Below are 21,662 nucleotides of genomic sequence, written 5' to 3' on the forward strand. Positions count from 1 at the left end.
TTAGGATTCAGAAAGTTCCAGAGACCTCCAGACTAATGATGCAGACGTACGTATGTTTTTAAAACTTTGCATTAAGACCTGCTTTTCCGACTGCACAGATGGAAGAGTAAAGCTGTGGGTTTACGCCGTGACTGCCGTCGGATTCATCTTAATACTCTTCATTATTGCATTATCATTCCTGGTCTGGTACGTACCGTATTACATTCTTTACGAGATTCCTCACCGTGCAATTTCCCCGAGAACAAAAGCCCCACTTGTAGGTCACACACGTTGTAGATGAGAACAGACTGAACACTGAGAAAGCAAAGCAAATTCCTAACCACCTGCTCCCCCACCCTCCCCTGAAAAGCACCTTGTCAAGTATGAGTTATACTCCTCACAATATTTTGTCTGCTGCGTGCTGCTGGTATCAGATAATGGAATTCTTTGTAGAGGCTGAAATCAAGTTGGGCTGCTCTGTGCTGCGAAGTCAGATACCCTGTCAGCTTTTCTTTCTTGTCAATTATTTATTTATTTCATTTTTTTTTTTTTTTTTTTTCAGTAAGCCGACCAAAACCACTAAGACGTCTCCTCCTCCGCAGAAGCCCCTGACCCTGGCCTACGACGGCGACATGGATATGTAACCCGGCTGCTATACCTCACGAGGACGCGCTCGGCCTCGGACAGACTCCTGACCGCGTTCAGATTGTTAGCAGGCACGTCCATCACACACCACTGATTGCTGGCCGGCTCGCTGCTGGCTGACTGTTTGCTGTCGTGCCAACAGTACTGCAAAATGCAGCGCACATGAATTTGCTGCTGAAGGGCGATGGAGCCCTGAATTTTTTGGCTGCAGCCAACTTTCCTCCCCGCAGAAGAGGGAACCAAAGCCGAACATGAATAATGAAAATGAGATAAAAGGTCTCTAGGCATAGGAAATAAATGGACCTCTGTTTCTTTCTTTTTTTTTTAACTGCTAGCTATGTGAACAGCCAGCTGAAGCACTGTTTTCGACACACAAGACTTAAGGACGCCTGAAAGGCAAAGACAGAGTGGATCCACAAGTGTTGATTTTGGACGTGTTTCCGTGGGACCGCCTTGTTATCTGTCTCGTATTTGTGTCATGAGTGAGACGAAGCATCTCGAGCCAACATCCAAAAAGGTGGAACACCGGAACGTTTGACATTTGACTTTGTCTCATCAGTGCTGGATCTTTGTAAAAGGAAATGTCACAAGCCTTTTGGGTAAACAAACAGCCTTTTTTTGAATTTCTGAGAATAAACAAGATGCTCTATGCACTACGTTAGTGCTGATTCACTTTTGTTTTGTTTTGTTTTGTTTTTTTTCCTTTCAAATGACTTTTCTAGTGTTTTAATTGTAATGCAAGTTGTTGCCGTCAGATTGTGTTTTGTTGATGATGCCATATGTTGTGTAAATGTGGAAACCAAAAGCAGGCTTGCCTTGAATTTAACGATACAATGATGCAGTAATTTCCCCTCCCTGACACTCATGAGACTCTCGGCCAGGAATAAATTGAAAGAAAAAGATAAAGAAATGTATTGAAAACATACAGCTTCAACTGAAAGTGGCTCCTTTGGCAACAAATGCCGTCATGAGTTAACAAAGAACAACATTTACAGGCGGTTAATGAATTACCAGCATGATAAAGATCATACCTCCTACACACATTTTCATGAAATGCAAAACAGAAAAAGCACCGATTTCAGAAACAGATGAAGAATTTATCCACTGGAGCAAATGCTCCACTTTATTTCTGTTACAAGGACGTCACACTTCATTTTCTTTTACACTGTTTATTTCAAGGTCAGCTGACACACAGCGAAGAGGAGAAAATAGCTTTTGAGTTCTTTTTCTAGTGTATTTCTTTTCAGTTTTTTGCACCACAGAGTCAGAGCTGAAAGCGTTTAAAGACATCAAATACCAAATATTTGTGAGCACACGTTGCTTAAGTGAGCCGTCTCTCATTTCTGTTCCTCTCGCTCCCGCATAGAAAATCAAGACTCATATTTATTCAGCCCTGAAGTAATTTAAGATTTACTCTTATGCCACAAGCTGCGATGAGCTGGCGACTTGTCCAGGGTGCACCCTGCCTCCACCTGGAGACAGCTGGGATTGGCCCCGGCAACAAACCCCGCGACCCCTTGAAAAAGGGATAAAGCAGTTACAGATGATGACATGACATGACTTACCCCACAAGGCATTCATGATTATTTCCTTTTTTTGTGTGCATTATCCCACAGCGTCCCAGTGGACCACGACTGCTGACATTCAGTCACATTTGGACGCAGATCCTTCAGTGCATTACTCACATGACCCACTGGAGAATTAGGTTCCTGATACACTGACCGGAGTTACTGCTGTTTCCCCTCTCTGCCCCCCCCCCAACCCCACCCCACAAACTGAAGATTTGGTCTCATGTTATCTGACCTCCTTCTGAATGTATTTTTACCAGTAACTCTATAATCTTAATGGCTGTGCAGATATGGTTGTTACGTGTCGTAACAGTCGTATTACAACAGCTGATTGTACGTAGGCATGCTTGATCCATTTTGGCAGAAAGTGCTCCGAGTGGCCTTGCAGAGATTCTGTTTTTACAAGTTGCCAAACATCTTAGAGTAGTTTCTTTTTAGGCGATGTTTCTAATTCTTTGGCCAACAAAAAAGAAAAAACGGGACGTGTGGTAACTGTGAAAGTTGACGTAAAAAACCCAATTGTGAAGAACTGATCGCGTCTAATTTACGCGATTGATCGATTACCAATTACCTGGGCCAATTTCCATTATATAAAACACAGAACAGCCAACTGACCTGATAAAAGGAATTCTATTTGGATAATCTAAAAGTCTGTTCCCTCATTGTTTACAGTACCATGCTATTTGTGTTACTATTGTGTGTACGTGGAGAGCTGGACAAAAATGCAAATAAATTGTGGAACCATGTGAAAAAAATAAAAAGAAATAAAAAAAAAAAAACACGCTGCATTCTTTGCTCTTCGTTGAGTTCAAACTGTGTGAAATCTTTTTGGAAACGAGAGAAGCTCTACACTCCCGCTGTGATCTTCATCGGCTCCTTGACTCTCAGTCCTGATAAATTGTAATTACTGATACGGGCTCTGAGGCAGAGCCCGGAATATATAAGCAGCTGATAAGATTCATCTTGCCCTCCAGTCAGATTCCCACTCCGATAATCCCAGGGATGCTTCGCAGGTTGTGCGGGAAATAGTGTTTAAATCTTTTTGTCTCATCTAATTCATTTATTTAAGGCTGTCACTTTTGTTTAAGAGGAGGTTGAATTCAAACGCTTGTGTCATGGCCATCTGATCGGTGGCGAGCACGTGGGCTGATCTTGTCATGTCTGATTCATCTCATTTTTTAGTAGCTCTCAAGACATATTTGCAGGTTTCGGGGGAAGATATGTGAACCGTCTGACTGTGGCAGTGTCGAGTTGTAATCAGGATTCATCTGTTACCGCAAGCTGATCATTCTAATAAAGTGCAGCATGCTGTGTTTTGGCAGAGCAGACTGAGAGCTTGATGAATATTTAGTCGGAGGAATGGAATAACCTTTTAAAATAATGAATGTTTATTATAATGTATTACTGATTTATTGTGGTCATGTCTAACACCCCCACAGAATGATGAAATTCTGCATTTTCATCATCTTGCTGGTGGTATTTTGTCTCCTTGAAATGAATCTGTCTCTTTTTTCTTCTCCAGAAAAAAAAACAAAAACTTTTTGGACAGTATTTATGGAAATTAGGCTTTATTAAACATTCAGTTTTTGATGGGAGAACAACAGGAAGACATAATAGGAAGCCATCTAACAAAAAGTATCATGCTGGAATTGAGTTTGAATGTCTAGGAGAACCGGGGAGTCGGTCTTAATCAATAGAACTGACAAAGCCTCATAGATGAAAAGTGAAGCATCTGCAGTATTGGTTCTGCAGTTGCCTGTGATGTTATTAAATCACTACAGAAGAAAAAGATGTTTTGGATTTCAGGGTGAAGTTTAGCGATGCCATGTAAGCAGCAGAAAGGGGTCTAAGAATATCTCAACATCTGCTTGATGGATTGCTGCTGAATTATGTACAGACATTCATGGTCCCCAGATGATGAACACTATTTCACTTTTAAAGCACCATGAGGTTGACATTTTTTGTTAGTTTTTTTTAGAGAATGTCTCCCCAACTATTGGAGGGATTGCCATAACATCTGTGGATAAATTGTCGGTCACGCCCTTAAAACCTCAAGGTGTCCAGGAGACATCCTAGTCAGATGCCCAAACCACCTCAGCTGGCTCCCTCTGAGGTTCCCAGACTGGATACTTTTCTCAAATGGAATAAACTCTCTCAGGGAGGCTGAACAGTGTAATACAATGACAATTGCGGCACACTCTCCGGTCCCCCTTTATGTAAATAAGGGCCACCACCTCTGTCTGACGCTGCAGAGGTACTGTCCCGATCCCCCACGGGACACTGAAAAGGAATGTCAAACAAGACAGCCCAACAATGTCCAGAGCCTTCAGCGTCTCGGAGCATATCTCGTCCACCCCTGGCGCCTTGCCGCCGGGCAGCTTCATGACGCCCTCAGCGACCTCTGCCAGGGTTACGGACGAGTCTTCCCTCCCTCCGAGTCTTCATGATGATAATCAACTCTGTCATTTTATGTATGCTGTTTGTCTTGTGTTTTCATCTATCTATTATTTATGTCATCTCCTTGCGAGGCACTTTGCACGCAATGCACGCGCACGGCGTTATACAACTCAAAACATTACATGTAACAAAGTCCTTTATGTGGCCTACAGCAGAGCGTCTGTGTGTGTGTGTTGTAAGAGAGAGACGGACTTTTGTTTTGTTATCTTAAAGAGTATCTGTAAATCAAGCAAAGTTAGTCAGATTTGTTCATTCATTTCAAAGAGGTGGCGCTTGGTGGGAAAAAAAACACTTTTCCGCCCACTTTGTCGTCTCTGGTTTTTTATGTACAATCGTCATGATTACACGGAGAACCAGTCCCCCTGTGATCTGAGAGACACAGAGGTGGCACAGACAGAGAGAGAGAGAGAGAGAGAGCAATGAGGCCGGGTAGATAAGATGGTGCAAGCACGTGTAATTGATAAAGAGACTTTGAAGTTGAGTCAGACGTGGACTCCGAGCCAATGAAGGAAAGGACAAACTGATTTAATACGGTCAGCTTTGCGAGGCAATGTTTTATACATGCTGAAGGTTTAATGTTTTTTTAAAAAAGAGAGGCCGGAATATATATGATGTTTTCCTCAAGGTGTCCCCAACAAATTGTCTTCGACGTACTTTTACTTGAATAGAGCTCTAATGGCCCATGTCCAGGTGAAGCTGAAAAGATATGACCGAGTCCCAAAACAAGGCCAACGTGAGTACAGAGGATCACGGAGAAGATTCGCAGAGGCCCTAGAGGAGAATTATCCACATGGTGCATGTCTAAAAATGGATATTGTCGTAGTTTTTTGTTTTTTTTTGTCAGAAAACTACTCCTTGGATCACTGACTACTAAAACATATATGAGTAAAAAGCTCCTCTCTGGATTGACTCCCTGGATTTAAACCTTATCAGATGGGGTCTGTGGCCTAATTACAATCTAATTTAGGTCCTTGGCCTACTTCCTGTCTGACATTACTAAATGACAACTGGGAAATCTGGGAGCTGCGGACAAACCAAGAGACATGGCATTCCCTTCATTCTCTCTCCTTCAAATTACACCATGTATTCTTTTTGGTTATCACAAACTGATGTAAAACATCATATTTCAAAAAGTCCTTTGTATCTCTCTCTTTAAGAGTGTACTACAGTATTGTATCTAACATTTTCTTTGCTAACCTTATCAAAGCATTGTGACGCGTCTTTCCAGTCGCTGGTCTCCACACAGTAAGATAACCCACTTTGCTGAGACTTGAGCTAAATCATAATAAGTGTCCGCTTTTATTCTTTTCAAAAATACATTTACTTTGTGTAGTGATGCTGAAGGGCAGCGTTGTCAAATCTTGTTTCCCTGACAAAACTAAAACTGACATGACGAATTACTTAGAGGATAGATTTAATGCCGATGGTGAGTCGGGTGAAGTTTCCGGCATCATCAAAGTTTCTGGAAGCCCCGAGACCCCAAATTGATTTTAAAGGACTTTATTCAAAAGCTCAAATCTTCACTGTAGCTGTTGAGCTATCATAGCATTAGTGTGGATACACGAGCTCAGCCATGGGTGTAAATATTGTCTTTTTCAAACCAATTTGGGATCTTGGGGCTTCACCATATGAGCCGTATCGAACCATCTTATGTTGTTTTAGTACGATACTGCTCCTCGTTATTCCTTTTGCCAGACTGGCTGCTGCCTCGAGGACACAGTATTTGTTCGTGGGATGTACGCTCATGCCAAGTGAGCTACAAGAGCACCTGCCAGACCTTATTTTAGATATATTTACCTATTTGGATCTTTTTTTGGACCACAGCCTTGTTTGTCTTGTGACTCATTAACTTCCCCAATAAATCATCAAAACTCGTCCTGTCTGCCTGCTTCTGTCTGTGTTTTGGCGGTCACGTGTATGCACCGACAACATTTTTACAAATAAAATACAAATATATATGACTTTTTTTTATCATCTTAAACAAAATGATATTTTGATCAAGCCATCCCTGCTAAAGCCTTTCTTGTATACCCCATGATATTCAGGGACAGCTGTGATCCAAATAACAAAGCTCATCCAACCCCCTGATTGGAAAATGTGATGGGAAACTAGTTGTACTACTTACTACAAATATTAGAACAGCAACTTAAAGGATAACTCCACCTATTTTACGAATAAAAGTATGTTTACTTAGGGGAAGTAGTGCTGCAAAAGTAAAAAAAGTAGCATAAAACCTTCTCACTCAGTGGCTACATGGCATTGTGGGTAATGTAGGCGCTAGGTTTTGAAAAGAATATAGGGAACAGAAAGGTGACATCTCTGGCTCTGCTGTATCGATTTTTGAACATTTGTTTTTAATCCGTCCATAATGAGTCCAGCAGATTTGAACTCTAGGCCAGCTGACTGCTTTTCAGGACCAGGCTCCTACATTAACCACAATGCAATTTAGCCACTGAGTGACATCACTGAAGACATTTTTTTCAAAATTCCTGCAGCATCCTCTGGAGCCACAAGAGGTCTTATACTGTTTCATTCTCACATATGCAGTAGAGCTACCCAAGGCTTGTAAAATCAAAATTGGTGGAGCTACTCTTTAATCTTCAACAGCAAGTGTTGATGCAACACTGACATTAAAAATGTTTTTTTTTTTTTTAAGTCAAATGGCAGAATGAAACGCTTCATAAACCATTCATCAAGCAATTATTTATCATAAGATTACAACTGATTTTTTAAAAAAATATTTAATAAACTAATTCAAATCAATACTAGTAAACTGTTCAAAATCACATAAACATCATTTAGATGGTTGCAATTGAGTTTAAACACTTTCAATCACTTACTAAAGCATTGTATTGTTTTACAACAGTAAAATGAACATTAACTTATGTAATTCAAAATGTATTAATAGTTTACAAATTAAGCCAGACTGGTGTTACGTCATTGGATTGGTTTGTTTCTGTTCCCCTTCTCTCTCTCTTTCTTTTTTTTTTTTTTTCTTTCGGCCTCTTTGACCTTCCATAAAAACGCAGCTGTGGGCGGACTCTCCGTGTCGCAGCCCGCAGATCTCTCCGGAAAACACTCTCACTCCTGCAAGAAACGTGTAAGTGCGCAAATGTTCGCGTTGGCTTTCGTCTTAATCTGTCTTCAACACCAGCCTCACAGTGATCATGATGTGAGTGCCGATGAGATGTTGCGCACATTACGCGCGTGTTTCTGCTTCCGCTGCTGTCTCGGTCGTCTGAATACGCGGAGCAGCTCCGTCATGATCGTGAAGACAGCGACGTTGCGTCCCAGCAGCTGGGAGATTCGCACCTGTAGCCGAGAGCAGCAGTTCGGTTTAACGTGGTTTCATGTTGGGACGCACCGTTTCGTTTTCCAGCAACAGGTTTCAAATCCACGGAGAGAGGAAGTGCAAATGATGAAGGTCAATTGTGCAAAAGCTGGCCCTCTATAAACGGAAATAATAATATCCTAAAGTTGATTTTTATTTTATTTTTTTAATATGGGCATTTATCCCCCACAAAACAATCCTCGGCAAATGATTTATTCCACATTGAATCCTCGAATGACAAATGTGACAGCTAGACTCGTAACTCCCCGTCCAGATCTCCCAGCACCACCCACGCAGTGTGACTGATGTGTGATGGGTTGAAGAGTTCACCTGCAATGCAAGAAAAATGTGTTTTTAAGCAAAAAAAAAACAAAAAACGCATGTACACACATTTCTTCTGCTGCTCCTGGAAATGATGCATGTTTTTAATTTTTTTATTCCCAGATAACTTGAGCCATGTCATCTCCACTGAACAGTCTGGTTAATGATGATGGAAGGTACCAGGAATCTTTTGAGCTCTTTCTGGAGCGCTCCTCTGAGCATCAGTGTATGAGGGACTTCATCCACAGTCTGCTGCCAGATATACTGGCCAGGTAATCCTTCACACACACACACACACACACACACACACACAGAGATCTTTTATGAGTCACATCACTGACGACAGGATAGAATGCACCAGAGTTTATGGAACGGTGTAATATAATGTATTTAAAGTGGTATTGCTACTAAAACACACTGTAGAGTTTCTCAACATTTACAAACAGAAGTTTAAATAAACTAGTTCACCAATACAGCCATAAGAAAAAAACATACAATTAAGAGGCTGAAGTGAAATTAATAAAGAGGACGTTAGAGCTGCAATGATTATTGTTCATGTAGGGCTTCACAATTAATCAGAATGCAATCGAAAAATCACAATATGGCTAATTGCATTATCCGGATCACAGAAGCCGCAGCGATGTCCACGCCTACATCTCCTGATTTAAGAAGGCAAGGATGGACCAGCTGATTATCGATATTAAACATTTTTCTGATTACTACTGTTTAGTGTCCCATTGCCGATCTGGATGGGCGAGGGGCAAAAAAAGATTTAAAAAAAAAAAAAGAGCCCCGTCTGCACACGGGGCACCATATTTAGTCCACTAGACTGTCATGGTTTATCTAGCATCCAAGACGCTACAGCAAAGTTGTTGTTTTTTGTTTGTTTTTTTCCCGAAAACATTGTTTTTGTTTTTGTTTTTTTGTTTGTTTCAGGATTGAAATTTGATACGCGAATCATCACACAAGCTTCTTCCATCTATTGAAAAGTTAAAATCGTTTGTGCCCATTTAAAAGATTCAGAAAACTTTGGCTCAGGCGTTCATTTCGTCTTGCCGTGATTGCTGCAGTTCTTTTTACACAGGAAACAGTCAGTCAGACCCGTCACGCCTGCAGCGGCTTCACAATGCACTGGTATCAGGAAAAGACACCGTATCTCCCTGGGTCATGATTGATTTTCAGATTCTTTAGTTTGTTTTCATTGTTTAGGAGTACCTGTACTACTTGTACTGACACCGGGTTACCTTTCAGAACTGCTCATCCTGTACTGCACCTCTCGACCCCTCAGATCCGCTGACCAATTTCTGCTCATAACGGTGGAATAGTTTACCACAAACAGCTAAATCCTCCTCCTCCACCGATACATCCTGATTCACCTGCCTTGAAACCCATCTCTTTTCCTCAGCCTATGAATTAATGAAGAAACCTCGTCACTCTTTGGTTTTTATCGTCTTTGTATTTTACCTTGTTATTTTATGCAGTGCTGCTTGTGTCACGTTTTGATCCGTTCCTGTTTTTTACTTGAGTTCCCAGGAATCAGACAGAGGTTCAGGCAGTCAGGATTAGACTGTAAAACAATGACGGCTGGAATGCTTAGCAATGCGCTAAAGACAGTCTGGAAGAGGGGTTGAACTGCCGGCCTGTGTAGATGCTGCTGACATAATCACAGGGAATGTGGAGCTTCTGAGTAAGTGGGCAGAGCAGGTCAGGTGATCAGAGCAGCGGGAATGAGATGAGGGTGTGTCTGTTTCTGCAGTGACAGGTTAGTAACAGGAAGAAGGAAAAAACAGGTGCAGTGAATGAATCAGTGAATACACAGAGAAACAGAGACAGACAGAGAGATCCGGAGGGACTCGTGACACTTTGAAACTCATGGCCACTCAAAGCCTCACGAGCTTCAAGTTGGTCAGCATTTATTTGTCAAAAAGTACAAAAAGTAATGTCTGCGACACCGGTCCAGTCCAATAGTAGGGCATACACATATGATAATGCAGCTATGCTATTTAGATATGAGATCTGGGGCACAAGAACAATAAAGCAACATAACCTGTACAAATCAGTGATATTATATACAGGTAATTTCATGCTGTTCGTCACTGATATGCCCACAATATTTGACCACACAAATGTACATACAGATTATAAGCAGCTTAGCAAAGTGTGCGTGTGTGTTTATGGAAATTCCTCTTCTTATATTTCTTCTGTGTTGATATATGTAAATATGGTGCTATTTTACATTATGCATGCACATGTCTCTTCTTTGAAAATGTTGGATTCAGCGTGCAATGCTGTGTTGTTTGATTCTGTGTTTTCGTACGCATCACTGCAGCTTGTACAAGGAAAAATGGCCGTATTGCATGAACCGCCCCCTTAACTATATTGTCCTCTGACTCCTAAAAAGCAACCGGCACTGTCTCTGTGAAAACTGTGCAAGTTTTTGCATCTTTGTGCCGGTGTGAGTTACAGAGACGCCGTAAACTTTAATTTGCTGATTGTTTTAAATCAGCTGCTTGTTTCTTTTATATGAAAATGTTCATGTGGTTTGTTTTTGGTTATTGTTTGTTCCTTTTATGTGGCCATCTTGGCCGGGACTCTCCTTGTAAAAATAAAAAATCTGAATCTCAGTGGGGATAGACCTAGTAAAAATAAAGGTTAAATAAAAGAATGTAATAGAATATAAAAGCTTGAGCTGTAGGAGGCCAGTGCTGTGATGCAGAGAACTAAAAACCCATCTCTCGGCTCCCTGTCGGTGTCTGAGACGCAGATCAGAGGAAGGAATCTGGAGACATATGACTCACAAGTTAATTAATGAAAAAGTGTAAGAGTGTTATTAAAAATCAGACGGTGAGTGACGGAACATGTCACAGCGACACTCAAAGCCGGGTGTTGGAGATGCTTCAGACGCTAAAACAGTCCCTCTCACGTAGAGGGTGTCAGGCAGAATTGACAGTTACAAGCCCAAAAATGTGACCCACATTTGGCAGGTTGGAGGATGTGAATTTTCCGAGTCATGGCTGCTCTGAAGACTCACAGCGTGTTTTTTTTTTTTTTTTCCCTTCTTCTTCTTCTCCTTCTCTCCCCACAGCATCGGAAATGGAAAGTCCCATCTAAATGTCATTGGAGTTGGAAGCGGAGCCGGTGAGAACGCACGCTATAGGACACTTTTATTGCCGAACTTACCTTATGTGCCGCGTGACACTGTAAATAGCTGCCGCAGACAGCGAAGGTGAGGGGGCGTTGTTGAATCAGCTTGCTATTACATATCCTATTGCTGCGCTGTCATTTATTGGCTGCAGCAGTATAAAAACCTTCGCCCTTATTATGACTGTCAAGGGTTTGCATCTGTCCGGTTGTCAGATTAATATTTCTGCTGTCAGGGTGACCGGACCAGTCCTTGATTTTACTAGTTTCGGAACGCTCGTGATACAGCAAGGTTAATTTGTTTCCCAGCAAACCCACGGCCTGCCCATGAGTGCTATTACCCTTCACTTATGTCAAAGCCAATCTTTTTAATTTACCTGAGCTGTCATGTCGGTATCATAATGGAGCGATGTTACGGATTCTCTAATGGACTGTAAAATCCATTAGAATGACTACAAACTCCCCCGCAAGGTATTATTCAATCTAATCAGAAAGATTCAGCGCCTGTCCAGATCGGCTTCTTTACTCAAATTTATCCCTTTATACAAAGCAACTTGTCAGCTCCAATAAGAGCTCGAGCAAAATCACCTGCCTGTGGCTAAATGAGATTGAAATGAATATCACAGTGATAACTCTGGGTAACTCTGAATCTCGCAGCATTAAACGTATAATTTCCTGCAAAACTGACAAGTGCCATTAGCTATTTCCTGCTTAAATTAGAGGATTGTGATGAAACGCTGCTCGACTCAACCTGTTTTTTTTTAATATTTTTGTGTGTGTATTTAGTTTGAGTTTGGCTGTTGTAGGGGAAAGTAGGTCAGGATTTTACTTGCAAGCCATTTTCAAAAAAAAGTGTGTTGGTGCCTGTAGGTGAGATTGACCTTGAGATGCTCTCCCAGCTCCGTCTGAAGCACCCAGGGGTGACGGTGGATAACGAGGTGGTTGAGCCTAGTGGGCAGCAGCAACATAACTACAGAGGTACTGCCTTTATCGACACACACTTGACTCGCATACCACAAATTGACACTGTATCTACATTCTTGTGCCCCCGAAAATCTGTTTTAATACTTAATTTAACAGCAAATAAGGGTAAAATATAAATATATTTCGCTTTTTATTATTATATTAGATCATTTTGAATGCAGAGAACACATTTTAAAAGCTGCCTTTGGCTTTCACACTAATGCAGACGTGCTACTGTCGTTCATGTGTGAGTGGGGGATCGCTCTTTCAACCCCCAGTCCCAGATCCGAGCCTTCATGTCAGCGAGTATAAACCTTTCTGAAGTGAATAAAACACTGACACCCTCCCAGCTCCAATTCTGCTGCTCTCTGACCAGTAGCTTCACATCAAGTATGTCTGGTTCTGGTACCACAGAGAAAACATACTTAAAAAAGTAAATAAATAAAGACGTGTGTGCGGGGAAGTGTTCCTGACGTTCCTCCCCTTTAAGTGCTCGTCATGTTCTCACACCACCCCGGGTTTTTTTTTTTTTTTTTTTGTCTTGGGAGCTTCTGTAGGTGGTTCTCTGTTGACACACATGTCAGCCAGGATTAGTGTTTCTTAAAAGCACTTAGCAAAACATGTTGGGAGTCTGTTTGTGATCTGAAGACATGCCTGCGAATGCCTCCCTTTGAATCAGCACAAGAGAGAGTTCACAGAGGGAGTCACGGCTGTGTGGGTTTACAGAGGACAGCTGGAAGGAAATGAGTTCAAAGTTGGTTGATTTTAAAGCAGCATAATGCATAATTTACCTTAAAACAACAGCTTCCAGGTCATGATGATGGTACAGTGTCTTGAATGGTGAGTGGTGTCTATATCACTTGTTTCGGCACTGTATATCCTGGGTAAGATCACAGCGTAACATGCTTTTACTTCAAGATATCGGTAGACATTGTTATGACGTAATGATTTTTATTTTGTATTTAGCGCCTATGTTACATCTGATGAATTGTTACAGATCCGGGATTTGTATTTACAACAGTGGTGGTGCACTCAAAAACTGTGGGGGGCGTCAAAACGCACAATTCTACATTTACCCTTCTTGTACGCTTTTGTCCAACTTACAGTAATTCATACACACGTTCATACACTGATGGTGGTGGCTGCCATGCGAGTTGCTGAGCAGCACATCAGGAGCAGTTTGGGGTTCAGTATCTTGCCCAAGGTCACTTCGACATGCAGACCAGGGGAATCAAACCAGCAACCTTTCGATAACAAGACACTGAATCTGATCCACAGCACTCCGCTCATGTATTTCTACGTAGTGTTGCTTCAGTTATACCTAGACATGGCAAGAGATCTTCACATAATTAGCATCTGAAGGGTATAATGAAATCTCTCAGCACGTGCATCATCAATAAATAACATGATTATCAGTTTTTATCCTCGCTCTTCTTTCTTCAGTTGATGAAGACTCAGAGGACCATATTGATTAAATATAAAAACTAGCCGGCGCACACGTCTGCCAAGGCCCAGCAGCCCCCTTTAATTCATTCATGCTAGATTTTAAACCACTCATAATGGCTTCATCTGCAAGCCACTGTGACAACAAAACAATGAAGATGGAGCCATAATTTCAATTACGCCGAGGAATAAAAATAGATTTTTATCTGGAACCTCATCAAATTATGCTCGCTAATAGCTCACAGCCACCTTAATACGCCCGATTTTATCACCATGCATTATTCCCTGAGAAATGAACTTGTGATGTTGAAGACAGTGAGTGAAACAGTCCTTCATCTATCCCTTTTTTTATCTGCATCCACACCAGAAGTTAGTAATCTTCCATCCAAGCTTTGTGGAAATCAGTTCAGTAGTTTTCTGTGTAATCCTGCTGACCAACCAACCAACAGACACAGTGAATACATTCCCTCCTTGGCAGAGGCGTCAAAAAGGGGAAATTTAAAATGTATTTTTCATTCTCTACTGTATTTACAACATTATTAAAGAATGTTACACTCTCAAGACTTGACCAGTCAATTATTGAATTTAACAGAGATCTTAAAAACTTACTGCAACTGTAATAGGACTAATAAGACACTCTCCGTGACTCATTTTTTATGTCCGTCGATGCAGTTTTGGTGTCAAAGAAACCAGAATTAGATTGGGTCCAGTTCCACTGGAACAAGATGACCGCGGCAGAGTTTGAGGCGCAGTGGAAAGAGAAGAAGATGAGTAAGAAGGCTGACTTCATCCACATGATTCAGGTTAGTGCTGCCACTGTGGCACTTCTGGCCCACAAACTGTGTTTCTGACACATCTAGGTCATATTCATTTGGCGGGGCTCCACAGCAATTAATCCCATTAGAACATCTGTCTAGCATAGCGTTATAATTAGGTGCTCTCCGAATCCAGTTACCAACTCATTATCTGTGCTGAAATCGACAGATGCTGTACTATGTGAAGGATCCTGGAGCGACCGTCAGCTTCTTCCAGAGTCTCCTCGACAAGAATGGGAAGCTTGTGATCATTCTGGTGTCTGGTGAGTGGATGGATCTAATCTTAACTTATCAAGGCATATCATCTTTTCTTCACTCTGTTTTTTTTTTTTATGCAGTTTACAGTGAGTATACTGTAGCTAGAGCTCCAACATACAGTACAGTAAAGGGATGGAGACTAGTTTAACGCTGTCGCTCAGGAAAAAAAAAAAAAAACACTATTACTGTGGTTATCAGAGCTAGGATTAAAAAGAGAGAAACCTTTGCCTGCTGTTTTGGTACAAACCGCTCAGATTAATTATGGAGTAAGTGGACAAAGCAGTCAGGTGGTTTCTAATTAGAAGCTCCACATTTATTTCTGTGAAAATCATTCTTCATTTACTGAATTTAATTCAGTAATTAGCCAAACAAACATGTCCCTTCAAAGGATGTTGCTTTGCTTTCCTTTGTGTCCAAGGCTGCACAGCGATGTCAGTCCATCAGTCCTCGACTCTGTCCAGATTACACAGGGGTCAAGTGATAATATCATTTTATGATCAGCCTGTCTCACGTCATTGCAAGTATCGCAGTAATCCTCAAAATATTCCTAAAACTTTAAAGATGTAGTATGTAAGGATTCAAATTTCAAACAAATATGCGGCAGCATATCATCAGAGTAACTGCTAACTACTGATACGTTTACCTGCTGTCAGCGATTTAGCTCTGTTAGCAGTGCAGCTAGCTGTCTTATCATTTTACTCAAGTCTGCATGAACTGGAAGCTCGGAGCTCGGGAAGATGGTGGGGAACCATGCTGTGGGCTAGCTTACTATTGCACTGTTTAAGATTGCATCTTTTTTTAGTGAAACAGCCAATCATAGAACCTTAAATAATTAATCATACATCATAAGGTCCTCCTGCACAAGTAAATGATACATTAATGATGGTGACCTCATGTCGTCCTCAGTCTTTAAGTTGGAATCTGTAGTATTTACACACATCTGATTGAACTTGTTTTTGTGAGAGATACACTGTGCAAGTTACGTCCTCAGCCATGGTGCTGAGGCAATTCAAAATAAATCAGGAAACCAGTTTAAGACTGCATGTCAGTGAGCTAGACATCTTTTTAAAGTCATGTGAGGATATTCATGATTAGCCCATTAATAACAATTATGCATCATCAGCGTAATGTGTATTTTATTCACACAAACCCCAATAAAATCTTTCATCATGCCATCCCTAGTCCAGTATCACAAAAATGATTGGATTGATTTCCGTTGGTGCAGATGTTAAGGATGGACCTACTGGCTTGGTGATCTCTAAGCTATTCCAGTTTCTACTAACATTTCTGCTCGTTTATACTCATCCAGTAAAATATCTCAACATTCAGTAGATGGATTGGCCCAAGATTTGTGCAGATATTCACAGCTGTCACATGTATTTTAATGACTTTGGTGATGCCTCGACTTTTCTGCCAGCATCAGCACGAGGTTGACATTTGTGTTTTACAGTCAAATATTACACTGTTGAATGAATAAAAATCACATTTGTTCCCTTAACCTTTCAGTGCCACCATAAAGGTCAAAATTTGTTCACTTTGGGTTTTATGACCAATTACATTTCCATCACTCTCAGCTGTGCTTGTGTTCAATGCTAATAATCAAATGATCGCATGCTATCAAACCACATTAAGATAATAAGCACTGTAAACACTACACCTGCCAAAGGACAAAAGGGAACTCTGTACACAAATTGATTTTAAAAGCCTCTAATAGTGTAAACAGACCAGCGCTTTGACTCTGATGACTGTGTCATCAAAGAACAAGCAGACAATGACGACATTAGGCAAACAAATATTCGACCGAGAGCAGAGTAAACTGGATTTTGTATCTTTTTGTATAATGTTTGCAAGGGTGGGAGTTGCCATAGCCAGTGTCCAACTGCCACACTGCACTGTAGTCACTTTTGAAACACAAATACAATTTACCCTGCAGTTAAATAGTTGTTCTTAAAGGCAGTGCATCCCTCAGTTAGTTATAGGAAACACATTTACTTCTTTAATCACCACCTCACCTCAAGCAGAGGATGAGATTTTGTCTTTATTGATGCTACAGATCCACGGTTAGCCTGTACATAACGCTGAGCAGCAGCACAATCAGTAGCCTGTGTGCATTTCTGTGCTCAGATATGCAAATCTGTAAAGCTCTTATAGTTTGTCCTACATAAACTACCCCACAGGGACATTTACAAAAATGTGTGCTGCTGCAGTTTTATGAAACATGTTGCAGTGGCACCTGATGTAGCTGTGTAAGTTGTGTTTAGCTTTAGCATGTTAGCATTGTGATGTGTTTGCATTAGTATGCTGGTGATTTAGCTCAAAGCACTGATGTACTTAATGCTGCATTCCATTTTATTCGGAACTCAAGGAGAAAACAAAGACAAACAAAGAAAGTGCAGTGGAACGGTCATCCGTGTGGTAATTCAATTTCTAAAACTCGAGCAAGGCCAACCAAGACTTCACCATCATAACCTCACATGAAATCACAGCAGTATGGCAGCGCACACACAGTTAACAATTACCTGTTTAAGTGTAACAACTTTTGTAGTTGTCATTTACATTTACATTCAGGGGATTTGTGCTTGATGTGGTTGCGAGCATGTGGTACGAGCATATTCATACTGTCTCTTTTTTTAAGTTTGCTAATCTGTTACATCAGCTGCTGCTTGTGAAGTTCACAGACTTCAAACACTAAGTTGCTGCGACTAACGATGTTTCCCTGAGCGCACACACTGCGAGTACAGACTCAGCACTGCAGCGTCAGAGCAGCCTCACCGTGCCACCAGCATGGCCGTAAATTCTCAGTCTTGCTTTCATGTCGTCTATTCCAGGTGAGAGTGGTTGGGGAAAACTGTGGAAGACTCACAGGAGACAACTCTGTAACACGGAAATAAGTCAGTGTGTGACCACAGGAGACATCAAAAGCTTCCTGGACTCGGAGGGAGTGAGCTACCAGAGCTACAATCTGCCATCTCAACTGGATATCACCGAGTGTTTTACCGAGGGGGATGAGAAGGGAGAGCTGCTGCTCGATTTTCTCACGGAGGTGCTGGACTTCAGTAAGACGGCCCCACCTGAGCTGAGAGCCGGTGTCATGAAAACACTTCGGCAGCCAGGCTGTAGCGTGGAGTCCAACGGCAGAGTTATCTTTAACAACAACCTTGAAGTAATCGTCTTAGATCCACGCTAGGGGTGTCACGGTTCTCCAAACCCACCATTCCATGTGACTTGCGATTTTACAATCACAATTTTGATTAGACAGCTATGCTATGCTAAAAACACAAATTAGCCATTCAATAATAATCAGCAAAACACAGAAATTGTTACACAGTTTGGAATCTCAAAACTGTTCGGAGTAAATCATCTTATCAAGTGAATTAATCGAGGATCTTTGGCAACGTTATCAGTTTAGTTTCATTACGGTTTTTTTCTCGTCGTGTGAACCCTCGTCTCATTAATAAAGGATCTCTGAAGCATCTTCAGTACTGTCAGAGTTACTTTTTAGTGTGTTCGCTTGGTATTAGAATAATCAGAAAAGTGTATTTCTGAGCGGGGAAAGTTCCCCTCAGGTCGGAACAACAACTCGTAAACTCAGAGAACATTTTGATGCACAAGTTGCAGAGTTGACGTCACATGAGGATGATGATCTGTTTCCTTTGCTCGTCCATGTCACTCAAATGCCAGAGACAGCTGTCAGTGTGTCGTTTAAACACATTAAGCTGCAGAACATCATCCATGCTGCTCCCATATTCCGACCAGATGCACAAAGTCAGGAGAACGACTTCTGAGCTCTGGAAGTGGGACCAATCTGAGGAGCACGTGAATGCAGCGTAGGAGTGCGGCTGCAGGCTACTGATAAACTAGCTGTGTCTTCTGAAGTGTTTTTATTACGTTTGGACGGGCACAAGTCGGCGTGTCGTGGCAGAGGGGAGGGGGATAATGGTCGATGATTCATTTGAGTTTGATGGTTGAAACTGAACACTGATTTTGATCAATTGTTGACTAAAAAAACAAAATTGCGACAAACCTACTCAGCTCCCTTGAAAAACGTCCTGTTGAAAAGTGAAATTAGCAGTAGGATGATAATAGAACTGTTGGTTAATTAGTTTTAAACATGGTGATTGTCTCAAATTGTACTGTTTATAATTGACTGTACATAATTAATATGATTTTAGCCTGTGTGAAATGGCTTGTTTGTTTTACATGATGTTTTTTGTCCATACCAGAATTATTTCCCCATTTCATGATAAATGTCTATGTTCGTGCAAAATGTAAGACTTGATTCTATATATTTTTTTCTGAACAAATTATATGTGCAATTTATTATTTTGTCATGAGCCCCCAAATCAAAACATAAAGTTATGTGTTTTAATCAGCTTCAGACATCAGCTTCAGATGCTGCTATCACATAATCTTTATGGGCTACTGCTGGCAGCCCCTTTACGCCGCTGCTCTCATCACATCATATTACTTTGGAAATAAAAAAATAAATGGAAAATTGAACATTTTAATATTCCGTGGAGATTTGGTGATGGATTTTTGTGTCTTTGCATTCAGTTATACTGCATAAAATTTACATCACTGAGGGACAAATTAAAAACCAGAACCTGTTTTCTGCTGCCTTTCTGTTTAGCATAGTAGCTGTAGAAAAATGTTTGTATACTTATCTCGGCTATAAGCCCGGTTCCATATTCATCATTGTTAGACTTTAAAATACACAGAAATTAGTCTTATAAACCCTATGCAAATGTATTTTTCTGTTAGTCAGTCAGTCAGAAGGATTTTAATTTGAGACTTATTATTGACCGAAAATCACTTGAAGATGAAGCATTGCCGCTAACTACACAGTGGAGTTAATCAAATTGATATTCAGCTGATGTAGAGGTTCTAGTGTGGCTTATAAATGCAGAAATTAAACATATCAATCAGCTGCCCACGGACAGGAGGGTGTGTGTGTGTGTGTGTGTGAGAGAGAGAGAGAGAGAGAGAGAGAGAGAACTCTGATAACTCTACACAACTTAAATCTGAGAAGACTCTTTAAAAATCACATATATTCAGCCTTTCAACCTGCAGTAGTGCAACGTACATACAGATGTGCAATATATTGGCTTAGTTTCACACGGGAACATTAGCTGCCACGGGTGTCACCATTTGTCTTCTGCTAAAATAATCACCGCTGTTGTGCGATGTATTGGCACCATCTTGAGGACACTGTTAGTAACCGTCTGCAGAATACAGGGCCGATCAGTGATCACCCATTTCACCAAAAAACACCAAGAAATAACTCTCTGTCTTTCACAGAAAACACTAAATGTGTTATTTGATTTATCCTCTAATTAAACTGAAAGCTACAGATAAAATAAAGCACAAGAAAAACTTTTTTTCTTTGGTTTGTTTTACTGAAATGACGGGACTATATTTAATACATACAGAAACACGAGCTCACAGACAGAGCTGCTGTATCTGCAGTGAAAAAACACTGCCTGCAGCTGTTTGGGTTTGTTTTTTTGTTTTTGTTTTTAAGGTTGCTCTTGACTATATCACATTCAACACGAACTTGAAATCTGTGCACCATCACTGCGGAGATGTGGGCGACACTTACTTAAACATGAACATGTTAATAACCTCGCGAGATACTGTATTGCTGTCTCTATTCAGTCAGTATAAGCACAGAAAATATGATCTGAAGCGATTCAGAAAATGATTTTTTTAGTTGAGATGCTCCAGTGGATCCACTCAGCAGTTGTCAGGACGGAGGCAGACAGGAGTTTTACCCCCTGGTGTGAATGTAAAAGCAGTAATAGTCTAGAAACAACATGATTAGCTTTTTCTTTCTCTTCTCATCCAGAGGAAGTGCCATGCACACATTTTTCTAACTGTTGGTTTCAACTTCTCCCGAGGTTTCTTAAGTCAGTTAGAAACAACCAGCTGGGGTGGCTACAAACAGGGATTAATGGGGGGGCACATTTTAGATATTAACTGAAATTGTAAGTTTTTTAAATTTCAAAAGTTTGCAACCGCCTCACTTTGCCTCAAAGTGAGCTAAGTGCCAGTTTGGTGCTTATGAATTGGACATCTGGTTGGGATTGTGGTAGAATACAAAGAAACTGGATCCTGGCGAGTTTAAAATAATGAAGAAATGGTGACCCAAAATGTCAGAGTCCTGAGATCTTGTGTTCAGCAGTTATTGATCCTTCATTGTTACAGCTTAAACAAAAAAAAGAAAAAAAAATGAATCATCCAAAATCTGTGAAATGCAAAATACAAAAGATTAAACAAGAAAGGTAAAAAGATATATAAACCAAAAGCAAAGTACAAATCAAAATGCAGGGTTCAAAGCAGGAAGAACACAAAAGGGCGGGACAGGGAGACACTGGAACACAATAAGACTCAACACACAAACTGACAAAGGCACAGGAGGTGATATACATTTAATCCATCTAATCTTAAACAAAAGCAGTGCATAGATCGGCCTTTTTGAAAGACCTCAATAAAAGGATTCATTCTTTTACCATTTTCTCTAACCGGTTCGTTTAAATGTTGCTTGATATTTGACCAAACATCCAACAACCAGACTGCAGGTGGAAATCATCTGCGTGCGAGCTTGCGAAAGTTGATGTTGCCATGCCTCAGAAATCTGCGATTCTGCAAATATTTGTGCACATTTCAGGTCATTCTTACCAAATCCAGCTATCCTCCCAAATTCTTCAGCATGAGTCTCTTTCCTCCCATCCTGCAGGGTCA

General features: G+C 40.9%; 2 protein-coding genes across 4 annotated transcripts in view; both read left to right on the forward strand.

Annotated features, from left to right (window-relative positions):
• The window catches only part of thsd7ba (thrombospondin, type I, domain containing 7Ba), a 166,079-nt gene extending 164,794 nt beyond the window's left edge, over positions 1 to 1,285 (forward strand). For both annotated transcript variants that reach the window (XM_037110810.1, XM_037110811.1), the window contains 2 exons: positions 99 to 186; positions 542 to 1,285. In XM_037110810.1, the coding sequence (XP_036966705.1) occupies positions 99 to 186; positions 542 to 623 (170 nt within the window). In that variant the 3' untranslated portion in view covers positions 624 to 1,285. The remainder of the gene's footprint in view (positions 1 to 98; positions 187 to 541) is intronic.
• Positions 1,286 to 7,652: 6,367 nt separating this feature from the next.
• Positions 7,653 to 19,409, forward strand: hnmt (histamine N-methyltransferase). 2 transcript variants are annotated; one of them, XM_037110827.1, is made up of 7 exons: positions 7,653 to 7,749; positions 8,425 to 8,573; positions 11,387 to 11,439; positions 12,313 to 12,420; positions 14,521 to 14,651; positions 14,833 to 14,926; positions 17,750 to 19,409. In XM_037110827.1, the coding sequence occupies exons 2-7, from the start codon at positions 8,437 to 8,439 to the stop codon at positions 18,106 to 18,108; spliced, it is 882 nt and encodes a 293-aa protein (XP_036966722.1). In that variant the 5' UTR covers positions 7,653 to 7,749; positions 8,425 to 8,436; the 3' UTR covers positions 18,109 to 19,409. The 2 variants fall into 2 exon arrangements, with proteins under 2 accessions (XP_036966722.1, XP_036966723.1); XM_037110828.1 differs by having other exon boundaries at positions 7,740 to 7,821.
• Positions 19,410 to 21,662: the final 2,253 nt, after the last annotated feature.

The sequence above is a fragment of the Acanthopagrus latus genome, chromosome 9 (assembly GCF_904848185.1).
Source record: "Acanthopagrus latus isolate v.2019 chromosome 9, fAcaLat1.1, whole genome shotgun sequence".
Classification (NCBI taxonomy): domain Eukaryota; kingdom Metazoa; phylum Chordata; class Actinopteri; order Spariformes; family Sparidae; genus Acanthopagrus; species Acanthopagrus latus.